The sequence below is a fragment of the Brachionichthys hirsutus genome, chromosome 18 (assembly GCF_040956055.1).
Source record: "Brachionichthys hirsutus isolate HB-005 chromosome 18, CSIRO-AGI_Bhir_v1, whole genome shotgun sequence".
Lineage (NCBI taxonomy): Eukaryota > Metazoa > Chordata > Actinopteri > Lophiiformes > Brachionichthyidae > Brachionichthys > Brachionichthys hirsutus.
Window position 1 is genome coordinate 11,330,722 of NC_090914.1, and position 21,656 is coordinate 11,352,377.

Here is a 21,656-nt window from a genome sequence, read left to right on the forward strand (position 1 = left end):
GAAGCCAGCAAACCGTTGGAGGGACCGAATCCTCAAACATAATACTTAGAGCTCACGAATCTGACTAAAAATGAAAGTTAGATATTAACAAATAACCAGTTTGTAACCGGAGTAAAACTCCCGAGAGAAGATGACAACTTTGTTGGCAGGAGCGCTAACTAGCATGCTACTAGCAGCAAGGATGCACCTGGACGACTAACTAGCATGTGGAGCTAATAACACAGCACAGGGAGGAATGACAACAAACCATTGAAAAGCAACAAATGCCGCATTAGCGCAGACATGTTTAGCATCAGAAGCTAACGGACCGTGAGCAAAGGTTAAGGGTCAAACTAACCTGAGGGAGGAAATCTCTCCGTCTCTGTCCGCAGGAGGGGAAATAAAAGCAGCCGGCGACAGCGGAAAGCACCGGAATCCACTTTTCCCGGTGCGTCCCGTCGACGTTCTACATCTACACCGACTCCTCGCACGTCAAAGTGTGGAGGACGTTAGCATACCTGTCCCCTCATCTGCGCTAAAGTACCACGAAATGACCGCACGAGCGCAGAGACGTCGAGCTGGAGCAGCTGCGTCATGACGTCACCGTCTGCCAAAGATCCTCGGTTCAAAACAGAAGAAGAAGAAGACGTTTGTTCACTAATAGAAGGATTTGCTTTCGTTTTTAATTGGCTTATCTTTTCTTTTTTGAAATTTGAGTAATTTCCACATTGCTGTTGATTATTTCTTCTGAATATATTTAATTTTTAATATCTGTGGAACAATATGATCTATTATACAGTATATCAATATCCTTTAAATTGTTTTACATTGCATCTGTCCTTTGCACCAATGTTGACGCCAGATGAAGTCAGGTTTCAGAGGTCAAGGGTCATTGTTTGGTCGTGTCCCTGCACACAGGCAAACATGCACAGACGCCAGCAAATTCAAGAGTAGAGGGCTTTATTCAAAAGAGTCAGAAGAGAACCGGTACAGGAGGCTCAAGAGAGAACCTTCTGCAGTAGTTTTAAGAATAGAAAAATAACACTAACATAAATGGGAAGGAAAAAAAAATTCTGCTAATGTTACCAAGAATCATCTTTAGATTAATTCAAAATATGTTTGGGATGCATTGAAGATCTGCTACTGAAGATCTGCTCCAACAGTCAGATGACTGTTTGGATGGATCCACCAACAATATTCAACGGGGACTGCCTCAGTTCTGCGTCTGCACGCTTTGCAGGGTGACATCATTGCTGATGGAGAGCTTGTTAATGGATCGCAGGTTGGTGATCCGGTGTCGGTATGTCTTCACGTGATTGCCGTCAACTTTCACCGTGTAGTCTCGGTTGGAGCAGCTTATCTCCATCTGCAGAAGCATCATGACAAACTATCATCAACTCGCTCTCATCTCCAGACTGGCCTTTTAAGGTTATGGTGCATTCAAGGACCCTGCAACCCACAAGATGAAAGAAACAAGGACTTTGTTACGAATCATATATATAATTACCTTGAACTGCTTTCCTGCCTGGAAGGGAAAGGGTTTACAAACTCTCTCCTCCTTCCCCCACACCTTTCCAATACAGCTGTTTACGACGATCACCCTATTGCCATATTCCTTGAAGCGAGGATTGAAGTGGAACGCGATGTCTTTGTTTGAAACACACATGTCAAAAGTGATTCTGAAAAACAACAGAGATTGGGATCGGTGAGATAGCGCAGCGTCGGAGTCTTTCAGATGGATTTCATATAATCTTAATTGACTTGGCAGCTTTCCTGCCATGAGCTTCGTCCTTTAGAGATGACTTTTTAGCATCTTTAGTCATCTTTAACATCTAAGAACAAAACTGTTGACCAAAAATATGTGAATTATTAGAATCTAAAATGCAGGAAAGATTCAAATTCCTCTTTCACCGTCATGGCTGCGTTCGTACTTATCGGGGTTTGGTTTGACGGTTCCAATGATGGTGATGTGTCGGTTGTCATGAACGCCGCCAGAAAGTTCCTTCTCGTACGGGATGCTCTGTCAAGAAGCAAACAAATATTAGACCCCTCCATCCATCCATCCATCCATCCATCCATCCAATGTTTTTACCATATTTGTCTGCTGTTGAGAAGGGTACATTTCCGGTGTCTGTCCTCCATATTCACCAGCATATTGGCCAGGCTGGTTGGGGACCGATGGCCACAAAGGCTGGGCGGGCGGGCAGGGGTCCGATGGCCAGAAATCTTTATTTCCTTGTTCTGCAGGCCAGACATTTGAGCTCAGCTGACTACCTGGAGCTTTTCATATAAATCAAAAAGAACACAACTCGTCTTCATTTGATGCATTCAGTATTACTGCAAACCCCATAAATAGAATTTAACAGTTACCAGCTTGTCAACTCCATGTGGCCGAATCAACGGAGGCATGATTGATTTATTGATTTCCATGTTTCAGGTTCAGAAAAGTTTTTAAAATATCAAACCCACCCAAACATTGATGATAAAGACTGTACCTGGTGATGGGTCACCACCAGCAGACCAAAATCCGGGATTCTGCAGGGAGGGAGAAGCAAATGAACAAACACAGGAAGTGAGACGTCCACCAGATCAAACTGACTTCAAGTGTTTTCTTACACTGGACACAAAGTCAGGACAGATTACCTTAGGCTTCTATTCATGAACGCACGCCCACTAGTGGCCGTTCAATGAACTGCAAAGCAACACACGACTGCTCTGTCTGTCCATGGCTACGTTTACAACATTTTGACATGTGCAATTTGTACCAAATAGTAGTAGAAAGAAACCATGGCGACTTCCGTCGTAAACAAAACATCGCTCCGCGCTTTTCTGCTATTTAACAGTTGCTCACTGTGTGACCCAAAAATCAAAGCAACCCCTGTTTATGATTTATTCTTACTTTGAACACCTGTGCAACAAAAAGACAGCCACACCTTGCACACTAAGACCATGCTGTCCCAGCCGTCCCTGAAGGCAGCACGGTACATGTTGTGTGTGTGTGTCGGGTGTGTGTTGGTGACAGATTCACCTGGAATGTTCTTCAAGAAGGTGGTGTTTTAAAACACAAGCTACCTAACTGGGAAACGATGGAAACATTGCATTTGTTTTTATCCTTGTATTAATATGAGGAAACTGTTCCAGGGACGGCCTATTTATTATCATAAATCTGTTTCCACTTAAGTTTTTCTTTTGATATTCCCATAAAAAGTTGATCGGTGGATTAAAAGCACACGTGAACTGGGAACATTCAGAAATAATCATGTTAAAGTTACATGAAAACAAAATCCCTGCATCTAGTTTTGCCCTTTTGGTGCTTGAACAATGTACTTCCAGTGAAAATCATTGTTATCCATTCATCTGGAATCCATCTTAACAGAGGTGAGACATCCAGATTCTGGATGTCTCACCTCTGTTAAGATGAAATAATATAAGCAAAGGAATCAGTGTAAAGCAACGAAACACGTAAATCAGGGGAAAAAATTATTCTTCTAAACTGAGGCAGCGACGGACTTTTATGTGAAGTAAAAAATAAGCTGACTTACGGACATGTTGCTCGTCTGGGAACTGAAACAATCAGAAAAGAAGGAGAAAATCCAGTTTTAGGGTGTGGCCGATGAGTCCTGACACGAGGAAGAAAAACAAGAATGCAAACCTGCAACTGAAATTCCTTTGTTGGTTTTATGTTCCAATTTCCTGATTGGACAGTAAAAATATTTTGAACTTAAAGAGACAAAACGCTCATCCTTTCGCCTCACCATCGACGCCTCTGCATTGGTTCAAATTAATCACAAATCATAACTATAAACATACATGAATTGCTGAATCACTTAACGTTTTTTCGTCTTCGGCATGTACCGGTGCACTGATATGTTTGTTGATTAGATTTTGCAGATAAAAAATAACATTTTCAGATGAAAGGAATAAAGTAAATATTTGCTGCTGAAATGTAAAGTAAAATGTCAGAAAGAGCATTTTCAAGTAATTACACTACCTGAGTAAATTAGTTACTTAATATTATTACTGTTATACAAATGCAATTTATTTTATTTTCATTAAATCAATAAATAAAAATGAATTGTTACATTTTTCCTAGTGAAGATATTCAGATATTTGTTCTGAATTCTCAGTTTGAATAATACCTTCCTTGAACCTGCAGCCAAATCGAAACGTCTTAGTTGTATTTGAGGTGGGCGGAGTCAGCAGCGTCACAACAAACACAAGAACGTCACGTGATCAATGATCTGCTCACTTTTCTGTCTTTACAGATTCATATTTCTCTGCACGTTATAATTCCTTGCTCTGAGCTATTTAAGTCTTCCTGTTTGTCTTCTTTCTCTGTTTAAATAAAGGTTCATTTAAACAACTCCATCAAACATTCCAGGTTATGCAATAAAGCAAACAAACAGGTAAACATCTGTGTCAGCAGAAGCGACTTGTACTGTCGGGTGTTCCTGCAGCAGCTCCAAGCGGGCCGGATCCGGATAAACTTCCTTTAACTTCATCACAAAACATAAAAACAAGAGTCACAGTTTAAGGGAAGGATCGACGTACCTGAGTCAGGAGAGACTGTCCACCGAAACTCACACTGAGGGAGCAACAGGATGGCACACCTTGACCACGCCCCCTGCACACAACCACGCGCACGCGCACACTGTGTCTAAGGTTTGCGTCTTTTAGAATGTCGTCATATAAACTTTGATGGAATGAAAATAGACTGATTAAATGAGATCGATTATTACGACTTTCATTTTCATTTTTTTTCATTTTCTAACCGCTTATTCCGTTATCGGGTCACGGGCCAAGCTGGAGCCAATCCCAGCAGTCAATGGGCGAGAGGCAGGGGACACCCCGGACAAGCCGCCAGTTCATCGCAGGGCAACCCAGCCACACACACACTCACACCTACGGGCAATTTAGTGTCGCCAATCAGCCTAGGCTGCATGTTTTTGGTGGTGGGAGGAAGCCGGAGAACCCTAACCCTAACCCAGACACGGGGAGAACATGCAAACTCCTCACAGAATGGCCACAAGCCGGAGACGAACCTGCGACCATCTCGCTGTGAGGCAACAGTGCTTACCACTGCGCCACCGAGCCGGTTAATGATAAAATAAAAAGGGTTAAAGTGGGACATTAAGGCGTGTGCGTGCGTGGGACTGCGCCTAAAAGCCGGTCGGGTGACTCATGGTCACGCAAGGCGTGTTTTTTGTGCGTGTGTGTCTGTGTGTTCAGACAGGGTGTGGTCATGTTACCAACACAATTTCGTGTTTGCGCTCGTCGTATTGTCAGAATATCTCCATATTGTGTGTTTGATGTGACGGCAAATAAAAAGTGAGCAAGTGGCACAAAGCCGAAGCATTAAACTATGAAATGTGAAAGAAACTGAAGTGTCAGATGACGAGTCGGGAGATAAACGACCTGCAGGGGAGGAAACGCCTTACAAAGGTGAGCGCCTCCGTAATAATAATACTTAAACAAATATTTTATTTTAATTAAAAATATAAATTCAAGTCCAAAGAAGAATGAGTTTAAGCCAGTAGGGGGCAGTAGCGCGTCATCATTGCAGCTGAGCGCTAACAGATGACAAACAGCAGGTGGCTCTGCACACCAGGGGGATCAGAGAGGCTTTTACTGTGACGTCACGCGCTCTGCTCCTATAATGGTTATTCAATTCTAGAATCTGTTTGTTATATTTCCTGTCTTCATTTTGCTTAGTGATTAAATAATAATAAACATATTACTATAGGTTGTTTTTTTTACATTTAGTTCTATACTTTTAAAAGCATTTATTTATTGCTAACTTTGTGTTTTATTTTCACTCTTGTGTATTTGTTGCTGGGTTTTATGGATTTTTAAAATTCCATGCAGGTCCTGGAAGTGTAAATTCTTCTATCTGTAAACGCTCTCGTGTGTGGCATGAATTCATGCTGCACCCCCCCTCCCTAAAATAAACCCAAAATAAATCAAATAAACGTGGGAGGTGGCACGGTGCTGGGTTCGGGGTTCCGGACCCAAATCCAGATCCGTGAGGCGTTTGCATGTGTGGGTTCCTTGTGGGGGCTCCAGGTCCACCCAGCAGTCCACAAACACGTCCTGGAGGTGAACGAGTGACTCTGGGTGTGAATGTGAGCATGAATGGCTGCCTGTCTCCCACCCAATGTCAGCTGACGTCCAGCTCCACCCCCAAACACAAAACGACATCAAATCAAGTTAGATAAATGGAACCTCCAGTTATTTCAGTCTGACTGCTCACACCAAGATGTGTGTGTGTGTGTGTGTGTGTGCGTGTGTGTGTGTGTGTTTGTGCGCGTGTGTGTGTGTGTGTGCACGTGTGTGTGTGTGTGTTTGTGCGCGTGTGTGTGTGTGTGTGTGTGTGTGTGCGCGTGTGTGTGTGTGCGTGTGTTTGTGCGCGTGTGTGTGTGTGTGTGTGTGTGTGTGCGCGTGTGTGGTCCGGCGCCTGCATAATCCCAGCAGAGCTGATGACCTCGACACAAACCAGTTCAACAACAGATCAGAGGGCGCAAGCAGATGACAACAAAGGGGGGCGGGGCAAGGCAAAGACCTTCATCATCCTCCTATAGTGTGTGTGTGCAATCATTTTACTCTCTCGATGTTTTTAATGACGCATTTCCCGCATTTAACACACAGACACACACACACACACAAAGAAACTATTTTTACCTGCAGGATAAAATTAAGCGGGGGAGCCGTGGCAACGACCAGCCTATGAAGTATTGATCCGGGTAGGAACGCGGATTCTGGATCTCCTCTCCTGCGCCTCCTGATCTCCTCTCCTGCGCCTCCTGATCTTCTCTCCTGCGCCTCCTGATCTTCTCTCCTGCGCCTCCTGATCTCCTCTCCTGCTCCTCCTGATCTCCTCTCCTGCTCCTCCTCTGCCGCTTTAAAATGCCATTTCTCCTCCACGTTCTATTTCAGCCTCCCTCCGGCAGCAGCAGCTGTGAGGAGGTGTTTATGTATCCGACAGCATGTTGGAGCCTGGCTGACTCATTCACCCAGACCCTCTGGGCAACCCCTGACCTCTGACCCCCCCCCATCTTTCCGGTCCTCCGAGACTTCCTGAGGCTGGAAGAGGGAAGGAGGAGAAGAAAAATGGAAAGATTCCCATCCCAGCTGAGTCTAAGACGATTTTTATTCCATTAGCATCATGGCTGTCAGTCCAGCCTGAAGCATCCCAACAGCGGCGGGATGGATGGTGATGAAGGATAATGGAGGATGGATGGATGGATGGATGGACGTACAGTATAAATATGAATGTAATAAATTCATGTAAATTAAGGGTAAACAGCCTATACAGGAAAAAATATATAACCCTTATATTATGCATATTCAGACTTCTCTTCCATTTATGTTTTGGGTGTGTGTGTGTGTGTGTGCGTGTGTGTGCGTGTTTAATGAAAGAGGGTTAAAATTCAAGTCTCTCTCTCCTGATCGCCACAAAGCTGCCACTCATCCAGTCAGCTAATTAACCTCTCTCTTTTCCCCTTCATCAATCTGTTCTTCCTCCTCTCTTTGTCCGTCTGCGCCTCTCTCACACACACAAACGCATAGCGACTGTCTGTCAGTCATCCCTGCTGTGTTTCCATGGGAACAGGAGGAATTAGCAGCCCAGGTCTGGGGGTCGCTTTGAACTCTGTCCTGACCAAGTCCATATCTGAAGCTTCAGTGTAGTTCAATAAAAACGTACAAAATGAATTACACAGGCGATGACATTCTTCTTAGTTGCCATGGCGATCTAGTCAGGCTTCCTTGAAAAACCCCGGATAGAAATATACCACAGAAATAACATGAATCTAAAAATGATTCTTTTCGACGCTTTTATTATTGAAATATAATCAAAACCGAATTGATCAATAATCCTGCCTGAGCTGATGAAAGACACCGTCCTCATGGTCTGAACCCTGCACTGACCTTTGACCCGGAGATGAACTAATCTGCATCGCCTTATTGAGCTCTTCTTTATTGTTCACTGCAGAACGAGGGACGGCGATGTCACCGTGATGACTCGGCGGTTTGGAGCAGACTCGCTGTGAGGTCAGCACAAATCAGCTCACGAGCGATTAAAGGGCCGTTACGCCCAAAAAGTGTGAGCTACTCCTACACACTCTCCTGGTGTTTAAGCCTCTCTCCTGCGTTTTGCTTTGACCTTCCTCCCGTCTTTACATCATTAGCTAGAAGCTTCCCATCCTATGACCGAATGGCGTTTTAAACACCGACTCTGCCTCTTCTTCTGATGACGATGCTGTCCGTGTGGACCCGTTGTTGTTCTTCATCATCTCACTAGGACCATGTGGTCGGTTGTCTATTGCCCGTGTCCTGCAGCAATAGCTGTGTTTCCTCCGTGAAGCATCGGTGCCTCATGTAGGCGGCATCGTGGGCGGGTTTTGATGTTTCGCCTGAAGCCGGTGTGTGTGATACTCATCTCTCTCTCTCTCTCTCTACACTCGTGCATCGCTGAGGTCCTGGCTTGAAGACATCTTTTTATTAGAAGAGAGAATTTTATTTTTGGAAGGCTCGACTATGAAATAAAATCAGAGAAAGCACTTGGAGAGCACAGACCTCCTCCAAGCAGCTCGTCCCCATGGTGATCTGGATCATCACCAAAAGGTTCCAGATTGTTCTTGGTATCTTTATACACCAACCTCTCCTTCGCTGCCCAGTTTCATTTCATTCTCAGTAGAGTCATCAGCCGCCACCACCATCAGTGCAGCTGCTTTGACCACAATCTCCCTGAAAGCTGTTTTCTGACTCAGTATTAGACATCACACAATTATTTTTACTTCTGATTGAAGCGATGTCAACAACAGCCTGTGATCTAATTATTGTCTAATGTGTTTCACCGATGGAATAAAACACTGCATTCAGCGAGATGATGTCTGATTGATGCAATTATCACACATCCTTTCCTCCAAAAAGAGCTACTCAGTAATAAGAGAACGTAAGCGTCCCCCTGAATGGAGTCCGTCTAGACACGAAACCCACCTTGAAAAGTGTCCAACCCTTGATGGTCCAATTTGTCCCGGCAGCTTTGCTGACCTGTGCTGTCTGGAAATAATCTGGCATTTCTGCACCGCAAAAAAGCCAAAGCAACAGAATTCATGTCAAATGACACATTTAAGAATGACTTTTAAATGATTTTTCATACCACCAGTTTACATTTATGGCTTAAATTCTGAACGGCAGAAACTAAACTCCAAGTCAGAAACAGGAAACGCTTTACGATGATTCCATCCATCATTTGTGCTGCTAGAGAAATGAAACGATGAAAGAAGGAAACGTATGAAAAGTGACTCGAGTTGAATATATTACAGCCTCAACTGTTAGATTTGGTTTCCAGATGTGGGAGAAGGACAGAGGTTGTAAAGCTGCTGCCTTTCTGATTCATCCGGTGCCAGGAGGCATTAAAGTCCACATTATGAGTAGGAAAACTCGGTCACCTCCTGGCCTCCTCCTCCTCCTCCTCCTTCTAGTGAAGTGCAGACTGTGTCCGGAGCTGAAGGAGCTGCAGTCGCTCGTGTTTATGATTGATTTCCTGAGAACAGCTCCAACAACGCCGTTCGGCTTACTTTCCCTTCCTGCCTGGAGGGTAGTGACCTGCAGTCAGCCTGCTGCCACAGGGAACATTCAGCCTCTTGTTTCTGCCTAAATGAAGTCCGACATCCGAAGTCAGATGGGTCAAAGGTTAGAAGCGTCATGAATGATTTTTTTTTTACTTCTTCAGAGTCTGAAAATCATCTTGTTTCCATTTTTCTACTTCTCCTGCAGCCTTTAAAGTAATCATTTGGCATCAGTCTGTGTGTTACTCCTAGGAATAGTACACGTTTTCATTTTTATGAAAATGTTTAAACATTTATTTAACATGAATACAAACATCTGGAGATGCATGGCTTTCATTAAGGAGCTGAGCAACTGAAAAAGTTGGACTGGTTGTGGAAAAGGGGATTTTGATTGGTCGGCTGGGTGGAGGCGACAAAGTGGGTGGGATTTGAGGTACTGTGATTTCTACAACATATTTAAATGACATCACAACGAAGACCCACCATCTTAAATCGTTGCAAAATTAATTTAAACACGTACCCTTATAAAAACACACCTTCAGGCGTCGCCTGGTTGAAATCTGGTCAAACTAAAATACACACGCAGCTGCTGCCAAGTGTGAAGGGCAGCAGGGATTTACTGAATCTGAAGGTGTCGAAGGAGTCGAACAAATGGCTGCAGTGTGCAATTGTGTGTTACAGCGTGTGTGTTTAAGAACACCCTCAAGGATTTCCTGTGTGTGTAACGCTGCAGTGATTTATTACTCTATTCACTTTGAGCAGACGGCCTGATCAACTGTGTGTTTGTGTGTGTGCGTGTCCACATAGTCAGTCTGTCGTGCTTTCGCAGCCAAACCTGCAGCTCAGATGGAAAAACCGGAGAGAAGAAAAAAAAGAGAAAAATAATATTTCAGTGGAGCTGCTGCATCTGAGTTCTTCAGGAAAACAGAAAATCTTTGTGCGCAACCGCCTCTCTTCTCCTTAAAGGCCCCATAATGTGAAAAAGTGTAGAAACATGAGAAAAGTGACTATTAGTGAGAACTCTGCGGCGTTGCCTGTGCAAACTGTGCAGCGTTGTGGTCACGGCATGAATGTGTGAGGCACAGACTAGCGCTGTTGCAGCTACTAACACAATCTGGGTTCTGCCCTGTAAGCAGAAAAAAAGACATCCAATTCTTTACCAATGTTTTGTTTAAAAAAAAAAAAACACCAGCAAAAAAAAATGAACACGATACTGTGTAGAATGTTTTTTCCAGGGACAACTTCCGAGCATGGAAAGCAGCAGGAATCCGGTTCTGCACCGTTAGCGACCCGGTGTGTATCGCAGTCTGCGCAGCCGAGTGAACTGAATGAGGTGGAGCCTGCATCTTAATGAATCCCAGCCGCCGAGGCCAACACAGAGGTCCCTGTATGGAGCGCACATGTCATGCCATCAGTTCAGACTCAGGTGCCGTGAACTGAAGCAACCTTGCAGACAGATGAAGGCACAGAAAGCCAACAACTTGATTGTCTCCACAATGCCAGATATAATTTTCTCTCGTTTGTCGTTCATTTAATCAGTGTTGGAGAACTGAGCTCGTGAGTTTCCCTCCTGATGCACAATTGGATCAAATTAAATCAATATTTGTAGAAGTACGAAAAACTCAAAAAGTCTTTCTCCTGGGAGCGTTACTTCTACAGTTACTTCTACATCTGGCGCCTCCGTTACCTTCTTGAGTTCTGTCAATGCAAACGTCTCAGATCAGATGCAGGTCAACCAATCAAAAAACAACAACACCTGAAATCAGATTGCCTTTTTGACTTTCACTTGAAACACACAATCTTATCGTTTGGTTACGTAACAGGATTCCTGCGGCGGAGGATCGGTGAAGTGAACTCTTGTTGAACCGTTGGAAAAAGCGAAAAATCAACAGTGGTTGCGTAAAGTGCAGCCAACTCTCCGAAAACAAAGTGAACATAAAATATGTCAATACCTCGATGACCACAGAGCGAGACACGACAAGAGGAAATCCGAGACAGCAAGGGCCAGAGAAAGAGCCCCAATGTCGTGAGGCCTAATTGGACATGAAACGCACAAAGAACCAAAATACACACAGATGTGATGAGATACTACACAGGACGCAACAAGACACCGGGACACGCTGGAAAAAAGGACAGAACTGGACCCATAACTCTGTCCAGCTTTGGTTTACGACCAAATGCCTGCAGGACTAGAGACGTCACTCTCAGCTGGGTGCCGCATTAAAAAAAAGCTCTCTGCAGTCTATAAGGATGCAAGAATTTAACCCTGTTCCCCATAGAACCGTTAAGCCCTAGCACGTTAGGATAAATAGTTCCTTAGATCAGACCGCCATGGCTTCACAGAGAGCATTGAGAAATATGCAGATAAAAAAAGATTTCCTGCAGCAATCAGGAATGTGTGTGTGTGTGTGAAGCGGCTTAACACACAAACGCGGTGTAAATATCGTGTGATCAGGTTGAGCAGGAAGGAGACGGATTAATACGGAATCCCAAAGGGGACAAAATCCTCACACGCTTATGTTAACGTCCACATTTAATGAAGCATAAAAAGGTTCATCACCAGCATTGGCATATTATGTACACACACACACACACACACACACACACACACACACATCGGTAACAGTCATTTACATTTGCATATATGATCATCAACCAGAATAAAATACGTACCGTTAAAATCAGTGAGAAGAAGAAACCTCAACATTTGTACTTTTGGCTGAAGGTTTTTGGCTGTTTAAGTTTTATTATTTTTTTAAGAATTAAATGTTTCATAAGAAAATCGTGGTCGTAAGAAACTCAAACCAGCTCTGTTACTTTCAACAAGACTCCATCAGGATAACAAAACGAGCATCAGCGTCCTCAGGACACATTTAGCATATCACAATAACAAGGGGCGGGTGGGAACTGTTAGCTTAGCTCGCTAACAACAAAATCTCATGGGCCTCATCCGAGATGTCAGCTGTAAAATCTTCCATATTTTGGATGTTTATGAAATTCAAGTCAAAATTATGACAATTTTTCTCACAATCTGCAGGTGCGCAGACTCCCACCCGAAACCCGTTCGTTTGGTGTTCAGGAGATATCTCGGGTTCCAACAGCATTTCAGTGAAGGCATTTGAAATGGCAGCAGACTGGATAAATGACCGGTAACATATGATGATGATGATGATGATACAATAAATATCTCAGAGTCATCTATTTAGTTTGAAGCCAAGAAAGTTCCGCTGGATGATTTGACTAAATTTGGTTTCTATTATCCAAACCGGTCTGAGCCTGTGGAGAAACAGGATCACGACCAAAAGAGAACACTGAGGTTTCTGCAAAGACGCTTTTCAACCAAATGTACTGCTGGTTGTATCCAGGTAAATATATTAGGCTTTAAATAGCTTTCATAAGAAAAACAACAAAAACTGAAGCAAATCAACGAATGAAAGGAAAGGCCTTTATCCAAATACTGTGCTGGTTCTACGACAGAGGGCAGCGTGAATGGGATCATAAATATACAACAGCTACACACACATCACAGACCATGAACACACAGTCTGTCCCATCCTCGGACAGTTTGCTTCAAAGTGCAGGAAATAATGAGATTACAAGTAAGGGAAGCTGGAACCTAAAGCCTCAACCCGACCGCAGAACATTTTAAGAACCGTCTGGACAGCCTCCTGAAGGACCCTCTGGAGACGCTAAGGACGTCTCAACACTTGAAGGACTTCCCTGGCAACTGTCTGAAGAACCCGCCTTGAATTATAGCTACACTTCCAACAGTTTCTGGTGGCACCGCTCCGTTTCATCGTCTGCTTCTTCCACGTCTCAATCTCTACGAAGCCTTGAAAACCTATGTACCATCTCCCCTCATACATATACTGTATGTATACAGTAAACATACAGTATACACACAGTATATATACTGTATATACACTATATGCAAATAGCAGGCAAACCTCAAAGGTCTCGGTTGATTCTGGGCGACAGCGTGAGGTCTGGGAGCTCCTTGAGGACAAGATCAACCACCTCATCGCAGGGAAGGTGATTGACTGCTCAACGAAGAGGTCCGAAAGGGTAAATAAACATGAATCTGACCTGGAATCAGCACCTCGCCTCTTTTCAAACAAGAATTTGGTTAATCGCTAATGTTGCATTTTTTCCAGATTGCATGACGTCGGGGATTTCATTGGCTCTTTGTAAGAATGAGGACTTTGCAGGACTTGTGTATTCACACGTTCATGTTTTCTGTAATGTGGGGGCCAACAGAGTCCAGGGGTTGGTTCACTGACACCAGAGGGACATGGGTAAGGCTCCCCAAACAATATGGTTCTGGTCCAGGAAGGTGGCAGGGCATCGTCTGCCCGTTGCTGACTCAAACGGTAGTCATAAGTTTGAGAGAGCCCGACCGGAACCGCAGTATTTTCCTCTTCAGGTTGTGAGAAGCCTTAATCTTGATGAAGGCCTTTGCCTGGGCGGGGGTCATTTCCTGCCCCGCCGCCCCGGACTCAGCTACTCCTATCTGCCGCCAGCCCTTGCACATTCCAGCAGTCCCTCCCCCAGCCCCGCCTCCTCCACTTTCCTCAGTATCACTCGTGGCGGTACTCTCCTCCACGTCGTCCTCCTCACTGGACTCGCTGTCCCCGAAGCAGTTTGTGGTGTAATCGGACCTCTCGTCCTCACTGGTGTCCACGATAGTGGAGTGAAAGAGCGAGGCACATTCGGCGGAGTACTCGGAGTCACTGCCTGCCACGTGGGGGTACGGGCTGCCACTCTGCCCGTCGGAGGGGCGGTACACATCGTCTGCAGGGTGGCTCACCGTCTCCTTTTTCTGACGGTGCTGAGCTCTCTTGAGCGCCTCATCACACGGTACCTCCATGATCGCACGCAACCGCCGATAATTACTTCGTTTGTGCTTTGGCTTTGCAACAACCGGCAGCTGGTCGCGTCCCTGGTGCTGCTGGCCCTGATGGTGGTGGGTACTGCAGGCGTGGCGGTGCTTCCCGTGGTGATGAAGCTTGCGTGAACCGGACCTCACGCTACCGAATGTTGATGCGGTGTGTTTGTCCAGAACTCCGCCTTGTGGAATGGACCCATGGAGTCGTTTGACTCTTCCGGAGGACACCCCGTGGGAATGGCTGCCAGCGGCTGATCTCTTGGAGGATTTCCCGTGGACAGAGCTACCATCTTCCAATCGATGGGACTTTTTAGAACTCGGCCTGTGTTGGGATTGATCAACTTTTCTTTCTGATCTAGGTTCTTTGTTTTCAGAGGTTCGACTACACTTCGGCGTCATGGTCGTTTTCACCTTGGCCTTTTTACTACCCCCCTTTCGGAGTTTGCCGCCCGGATACCGGTCGGAGACATACTCAGCATTAGCCATGTGACTCCCTCCTCCTCTTCCTCTAGTTTCCTCCTGACTCTGGGAAGAAGATCCTAGACTGCTCATCTCCTGCAGTGAGCTTTCTACCTTTGCTGTCTGGCTAGTTTGGAAAGGCTCAGGGTTGTTCTTGAGAGTAGCCGCTTGTGTTTTGGCAGCTGCCGGTGATTTATAGAGCTGGTCCTGGTCAGGGGCGGAGCATGGCTGCTTTGAGGCTTTGGGGGAGGAGTTAGATATGGGACTGTCCAGGTCCCTCGTCTCTTTATGGAGAGTTGTCGGGGACACTCCTGAGGGGAGGAGAGGCTTTTTGCTCTTCTTCTTCTTCAGACTGTTAGTACCGGTATTTATGTCCTTGGTGATGAGATCTTGGAAGCCATTAGTAAGAGCTGGGCTGCTCTGAATTTGGGCCAAGTCATTGATGTTAACCTTGAAGCCATGTTGCACCATGTCAATGCTGCTGTCAGGAAAAACCTTTAGGCTCTCCTGCTCCTCACATTTACGCGCCATAGACCATTGCTTCTGGGGAGAAGGGGTGGTAGCACTTTCTGCTGCTCCTCCCACTGGCTGGCATGGATTAATTTCAGACCCCCTTTGAGTCCCTAAACCGGGACCTGATGCCTGCCTCAAACAGAGACTGGCCTGCCTCAGGATGCTCTTTGATGGATCAGTAGTGATGCTGGTCCTGGGTCTGCTCGCCCGAACAGACAAGGCCCGCCGCTGGACCAGACCGTAGATGTAGCTCTCCAGGCGCTTATGAGGAGGAATTTCAGTAGAAGAAGAGGGGATGGGCCAAGAGCAGCTCTGGGGTACATGAGGCGCTGAAATGCAATCAGTAAGAGAGGAAGACTCTGGTTTGAGTCCTTCTAATCCATCTTCTCTCTTGTGACCTCCATGACCCAACATCTGCAGGAAGGCCGGACTCTGAACGGCTACAGCGTGCAGCGGGCTTGGGTAACGGAACACGTCGCTGCCGTTCCGGGCGACCAAGTCATAGTGATACCTCGACTGGTGGTCACATGTTCCAACAAAGGAGACGGCATCCAAGGCGGGCGGGTGAGGACCTGAGAGAGAGCGGCGGACAGCCCCGGAGGAAGACGGGTCTTCAAAAAGTCCGCCGACCAATCCATCGCAGTCTGAACAGCCGGGAAGCTCGTCTGAAGGTAGAGACAGAAAGAGGTCACACAACGATTTACCATCTAAAGCAGGATGGTAGCACCCGGCAAATCACCTCGCAGCTTCACAAGTAAATGTCCTAATGTCAGCAGCTGGCAGGAAGCTAACTCTGACCAGAGCCGTTTCCTGGCCCGGGAGTTCTGCTGGATGTGGTAATGACCCTTCTAGGATGGGGCCTACAGGCATTAGTAAGCGGAACATTCTTCCCTGTGGAGACGGCGTTCTGTGAAATGTTAACTCCTCGTGGTCCCAGCTATGTAATGAATATGATATACACCAGTATGTCAGGAGCCGAATATCCATTCAGGGGGGGCTGCTCGGGATTAAGAGCGCAAGAGCTTCAGTAGAATTCAGTCTTTGAGAGTGTCATTTAAAACAGTTAGCATCTCACGGTAGCAAAGGGAAGCTAACGGTGGCTGCAGGTTTATTTCTGACATGGGATAAACAGTTTTATAAGAGATAATGAACCCGTCAACTGTCATTTAATAGCCTCGTAATTAGTACAACTTAGGCTACATTTAAAACATGACATCACTTCCTGTCTAGCCCCTGTTCTACCATCTCCTGGAATCTCTCACGATCTATTATTCAGCCTTCATTCTTGGGGCACGAGATGCGTGTGGAATCGCTTCCAGATGTTTCCCTCACAGATAAACAAACAAAACATCTACTTCATATTCATACCGTTAGAAACAACAACAAACTAACAGCTGTGACCATATTGGGAGATTTCATTCACCGCAACTTCTTCATCTTATGACCATCTAATCAATGAAGCCATTGATCGGTTGTGTACCTGCAGACGGGAAGCGTGCTTCGGCATCGCTGAAGACCGAGTTGGACGAGTTGGACAGAGACCCAGACGCCCCGTCGCTCTGTTCGTAGAAACCTGAGGGGGAGACGAGCGGGTGAAGAAAGAAACCTTTCAATGATGTATTGATCCATTAACAGGAGTCTCTGTTTCCAACAAACCATTCAGAATGTGAACCGCAGGAAGAAAACGATCAGATTGTTCAACAAGAAGGCTCGGCGTTATTTGATCAATTTATTTATGTTAAGAAAAATTATCTATGCCATCATAATGAATCACAAAAAAAACATCAAATTCCGTCTGGTACCTGAACTGGGTCGGCTGTCGGTCTCCACCTGGCCGTGCGGCGTCTCAGTGTCCAATCGCAGGTCGCTGATCTGTCGATCCAACTCCTGCAACTGAGTGATGAGACCGCCGTCTCTCCTCCTCAGACAGTTCTGGAGGAAACGAGCAGAAATAAACCCAGTCAGACGTCATAGAACTGGTCCCAGAGGGAACCGCTAACAGAACCGACAGAAACCAGAACAAACTGGGGGGGGTTAGAACATAGCTGTGAAGAACGTATCTTCAGCCCATTCAACGCTTCCCCACAGACCTCAGATCTGCTCCCAGTGAGCTCAACATCAAACATCGCTCAGACGGAAGTCGGGATTTACAGCTGCTTCACCCCGAGCAGCGTCCCGTAATGAGGAGGCGCAGACACCACGACTGCAGCAGGAGGACCGCTGCAGGTAATGCGATTAAGGGCTTTTCTCATCGGTGACGAATCTCATTCATTATTCATGAGACTGATCATTTAACTCTGCTGAGGGCATTCTGCTCGTCATTAAAATTCAACACAATAAAAGGCAAATGAACAGTAAATTGTGGAATATAAGGCCGCCCAAACAAACGCCAGAAGAGCGTAGGTTCATTGTTCCTGCAACATGAACAAGAGTTCAGATGTTTAATACCGTTTGTGACACTTTCAACTCAAAGAACCAAAATGTTTTGACTTCAATTGCAGACAGAAACGAGATGGTTTAACGACCCGCAGCCGCTGACGGCCGATAGAACCAGCGCTTTGTTCCTTTAAATATTCTGCAGTGCAAACAAGCTCAGGTCCGGATGAGCTGGTGACACGGTGCTCCTTATTGTGGACACTAGACACACACACACACACACACACACACACACGGGATGGAAAGCACGCGTGTTGTGCAGTGATGCTCTCGGGTCATATGCTGCAATGAACAAGAACAAACTGCTGCTGATGGAACCAGAACTCGGGACGGACCAATCCTGACACTCCCAGTTTCATCAGAATCACTCAGCAGCTTCTAAAACAGCACGCGTGTGCATGTGTGTGCTCGTGCACGTGCATGTGGGTGTGTGGGTGTGTGTGGCAGCTGCTCTCTGGAATGACCAGCATGTTCAAGAACAATCCGACGCTCTCCAGCTGTGTCTGTTGTCAATCAAGCACCTGACAACCGCGCCAGCAGGAAGTGATGTCACAACGCGTGTCCCGTCTCCACCCGGACCCCGTTTGATCAGCAGGAAGTGATGTCACAGCGCGTGTCCCGTCTCCACCCGGACCCCGTTTGATCAGCAGGAAGTGATGTCACAGCGCGTGTCCCGTCTCCACCCTGACCCCGTTTGATCAGCAGGAAGTGATGTCACAGCGCGTGTCCCGTCTCCACCCGGACCCCGTTTGATCAGCAGGAAGTGATGTCACAGCGCGTGTCCCGTCTCCACCCGGACCCCGTTTGATCAGCAGGAAGTGATGTCACAGCGCGTGTCCCGTCTCCACCCGGATCCCGTTTGATCAGCAGGAAGTGATGTCACAGCGCGTGTCCCGTCTCCACCCGGACCCCGTTTGATCAGCAGGAAGTGATGTCACAGCGCGTGTCCCGTCTCCACCCTGACCCCGTTTGATCAGCAGGAAGTGATGTCACAGCGCGTGTCCCGTCTCCACCCTGACCTCGTTTGATCAGCAGGAAGTGATGTCACAGCGCGTGTCCCGTCTCCACCATGACCACGTTTGATCAGCAGGAAGTGATGTCACAGCGCGTGTCCCGTCTCCACTCTGACCCCGTTTGATCAGCAGGAAGTGATGTCACAGCGCGTGTCCCGTCTCCACCCTGACCCTGTTTGATCAGCAGGAAGTGATGTCACAGCGCGTGTCCCGTCTCCACCCTGACCCCGTTTGATCAGCAGGAAGTGATGTCACAGCGCGTGTCCCGTCTCCACCCGGACCCCGTTTGATCAGCAGGAAGTGATGTCACAACGCGTGTCCCGTCTGCACCCGGACCCCGTTTGATCAGCAGGAAGTGATGTCACAACGCGTGTCCCGTCTCCACCCGGACCCCGTTTGATCAGCAGGAAGTGACGTCACAGCGTGTGTCCCGTCTGCACCCGGACCCCGTTTGATCAGCAGGAAGTGATGTCACAGCACGTGTCCAGTCTCCACCATGACCCCGTTTGATCAGCAGGAAGTGATGTCACAGCACGTGTCCCGTCTCCACCCTGACCCCGTTTGATCAGCAGGAAGTGATGTCACAGCGTGTGTCCCGTCTGCACCCGGACCCCGTTTGATCAGCAGGAAGTGATGTCACAGCACGTGTCCAGTCTCCACCATGACCCCGTTTGATCAGCAGGAAGTGATGTCACAGCACGTGTCCCGCCTCCACCCTGACCCCGCATTAACTAATCTGATCCACATTCAGGTTTAGAGCTGCATCTGCAGGACAGACAGCATCCAAAAACACAACAGACTCTGTCCTCAAAGAGGAAGACGAGTAAAAACATGCGAAGAAGAGGAGGAAAAACAGAACGGACAGAGATCAGGTTTCTCATCTGGAGAACATGATTCAACCGTCCGAAATACGACACCGATGCAGAAACACTGAAACACTGAAGCCCAGCGACATTCAGCAGGAAACGACAACGGTTCCGTTCAATTGTTAGGAACGTAGAACCTTTAAATCTCCACGCCGACGGGGTTCTGATAGTCCAAGGCCTTGAAATTAAAAAGCAGAACCTTTCCAGGAATTCCAGGCCCACGTTCTCACGCCAACAGAAACGACAGCTGAATGTCATGTGACCCGAACACAAACATCAGGTTCTGGAACAAACACGGTTCTACTCTCAGTCAGAGGTTCTCATCAGGTTAACATTTGAACACTCGTTCACCCCACACTGAGAAAATCCTGATCTCATTCTGACAAAACACACACAATGCAGACGGAGGCGTGTCAATGTGTGTGTGTGTGTGTGTGTGCGTGTGCGTTCGTGTGAGGTAATGTCAGAATATCAGGCCCATTTAATTGAAGACACACACATTGGTTAAATATCACCTGGAATCATTAAAATACACAGAATCCTGTGTGAGCCGGGGGGGGGGGGGGGTCGTGATCCGTGTGACGTCATCCTGCACACCTGAGTCAGGGGGTCAGAGGTCATGCGACAGACAGGTCAGGACCTACCAGCTGTTTCCTGAGCAGAAGGATGTTGTCCTCCAGCAGCTTCTCCTCGGAGCTCAGGTGAGACTCCTTTTGCTGCTCCTCCTGCTGCAGGTCCAAAGCGGTCCGGACGAGCTCCTCCTGCCGCTGACGCAGGTACTCCAGCTCACCGAGTCCGGACCCGGTGGCCTCCAGCCTCTCCCGCACCGAGCGCAGCCGCTCCGCCGCCTCCGCGTCCGCCTCCGCGGAAAGAGACATCTGCCCCGTCAGTGGGTCCGGTGTGACGTCAGGGTCTCTGCGGCGTCAGTGTGCGGACATCAGCGAGGTGAAGACATTCCGTCGGTCCAATCAGAGGGACCCGGTTTTATCGGACCCAGGACCTCACTCTGGTCTTCTTTGCATCTCCCCAATATCAACCGGTGATCCGACGGTGCCGCCGCGGCCGAACAGGTGAAATGAATCCGGTGACTGGTCCCGGGTGCAGAAGGTGAGCTGTCCAGGTGAGCTGTCCAGGTGAGCGGATCCGTCCGAGCGCAGCGGACAGTCGGCGTGAACTCCGCTCCGCTGCAGCCCCTCCAGAAACTTCGTCCAGACTGACCCACATCGCACCGTAGCGTACGATACGCCCCGCCCATCCACGCTGACGTGCCCAGCTGTTAAAAACTACAATGTAACAAACACTTCCTGCAGCCCACCTTCAAAATAAAACGCTTCACGAGTTCTTTGTACCGCGACCCTAAAGAGCTGCGGCTCAGGAGGTCGATTAACGTTTGCAGCTGCAGCTGTTTAGGTCTGGATATTTCACATGGAGAGCACATACCTCCACCACGGCAGCAAGAAATAACCAAGTGAAATAACAGTAATATATTCCTGAATTCCTTTCCGCCACCTTCGTAAAAACAAACGACCAAAAAAGCAAAAACCTAGTAAAATTAATGGGTCAAAGATTTTGTAAATTATCATTGAAAAAAAAAAGCTCATTCATTCCTTTTCTATTAAATGTTGTGTCTGGCTGAATTAATTGACAGCAGAAGTAAAGGACTCTATTTTAATTCTGAGGTTGGGCTATAAACAAATGTAATCTTTGCCAAGTTACGTTATTTTTGTTCATTTGTTTTCTCCCTCCCTCCACAGCCCAACACTATATAGTAAGATTATTTTGCAGGGACGCCACTTCCAGTCTGTGTTTGCGCTCCGCCCCTTAGCCCCTCCCCGTCTGCTAGGTTTCCGTCAGGTCCTGACGTCCGTCCAGGTCCCGACCCGCTCGAATGATGATGTTACATCAGTGGTTCTTAACCTTGTTGCAGGTACCG

The 21,656-nt window shown here is 47.0% G+C and overlaps 2 protein-coding genes across 2 annotated transcripts; both read right to left on the reverse strand.

The window, feature by feature from the left end:
- Positions 1 to 922: 922 nt before the first annotated feature.
- lgals3b (lectin, galactoside binding soluble 3b) lies at positions 923 to 4,565 on the reverse strand. The gene is made up of 7 exons (XM_068751854.1): positions 4,531 to 4,565; positions 3,522 to 3,543; positions 2,475 to 2,514; positions 2,072 to 2,259; positions 1,911 to 1,999; positions 1,487 to 1,658; positions 923 to 1,345 (listed from the first exon to the last, which is right to left on the reverse strand). The coding sequence occupies exons 2-7, from the start codon at positions 3,525 to 3,527 to the stop codon at positions 1,193 to 1,195; spliced, it is 648 nt and encodes a 215-aa protein (XP_068607955.1). The 5' UTR covers positions 3,528 to 3,543; positions 4,531 to 4,565; the 3' UTR covers positions 923 to 1,192.
- A 9,349-nt stretch (positions 4,566 to 13,914) lies between these two features.
- dact1 (dishevelled-binding antagonist of beta-catenin 1) lies at positions 13,915 to 20,601 on the reverse strand. The gene is made up of 4 exons (XM_068752178.1): positions 20,368 to 20,601; positions 17,211 to 17,340; positions 16,889 to 16,981; positions 13,915 to 16,073 (listed from the first exon to the last, which is right to left on the reverse strand). Exons 1-4 carry the CDS (start codon positions 20,599 to 20,601, stop codon positions 13,915 to 13,917), a joined length of 2,616 nt encoding a protein of 871 aa, XP_068608279.1.
- Between the last annotated feature and the right edge of the window lie 1,055 nt (positions 20,602 to 21,656).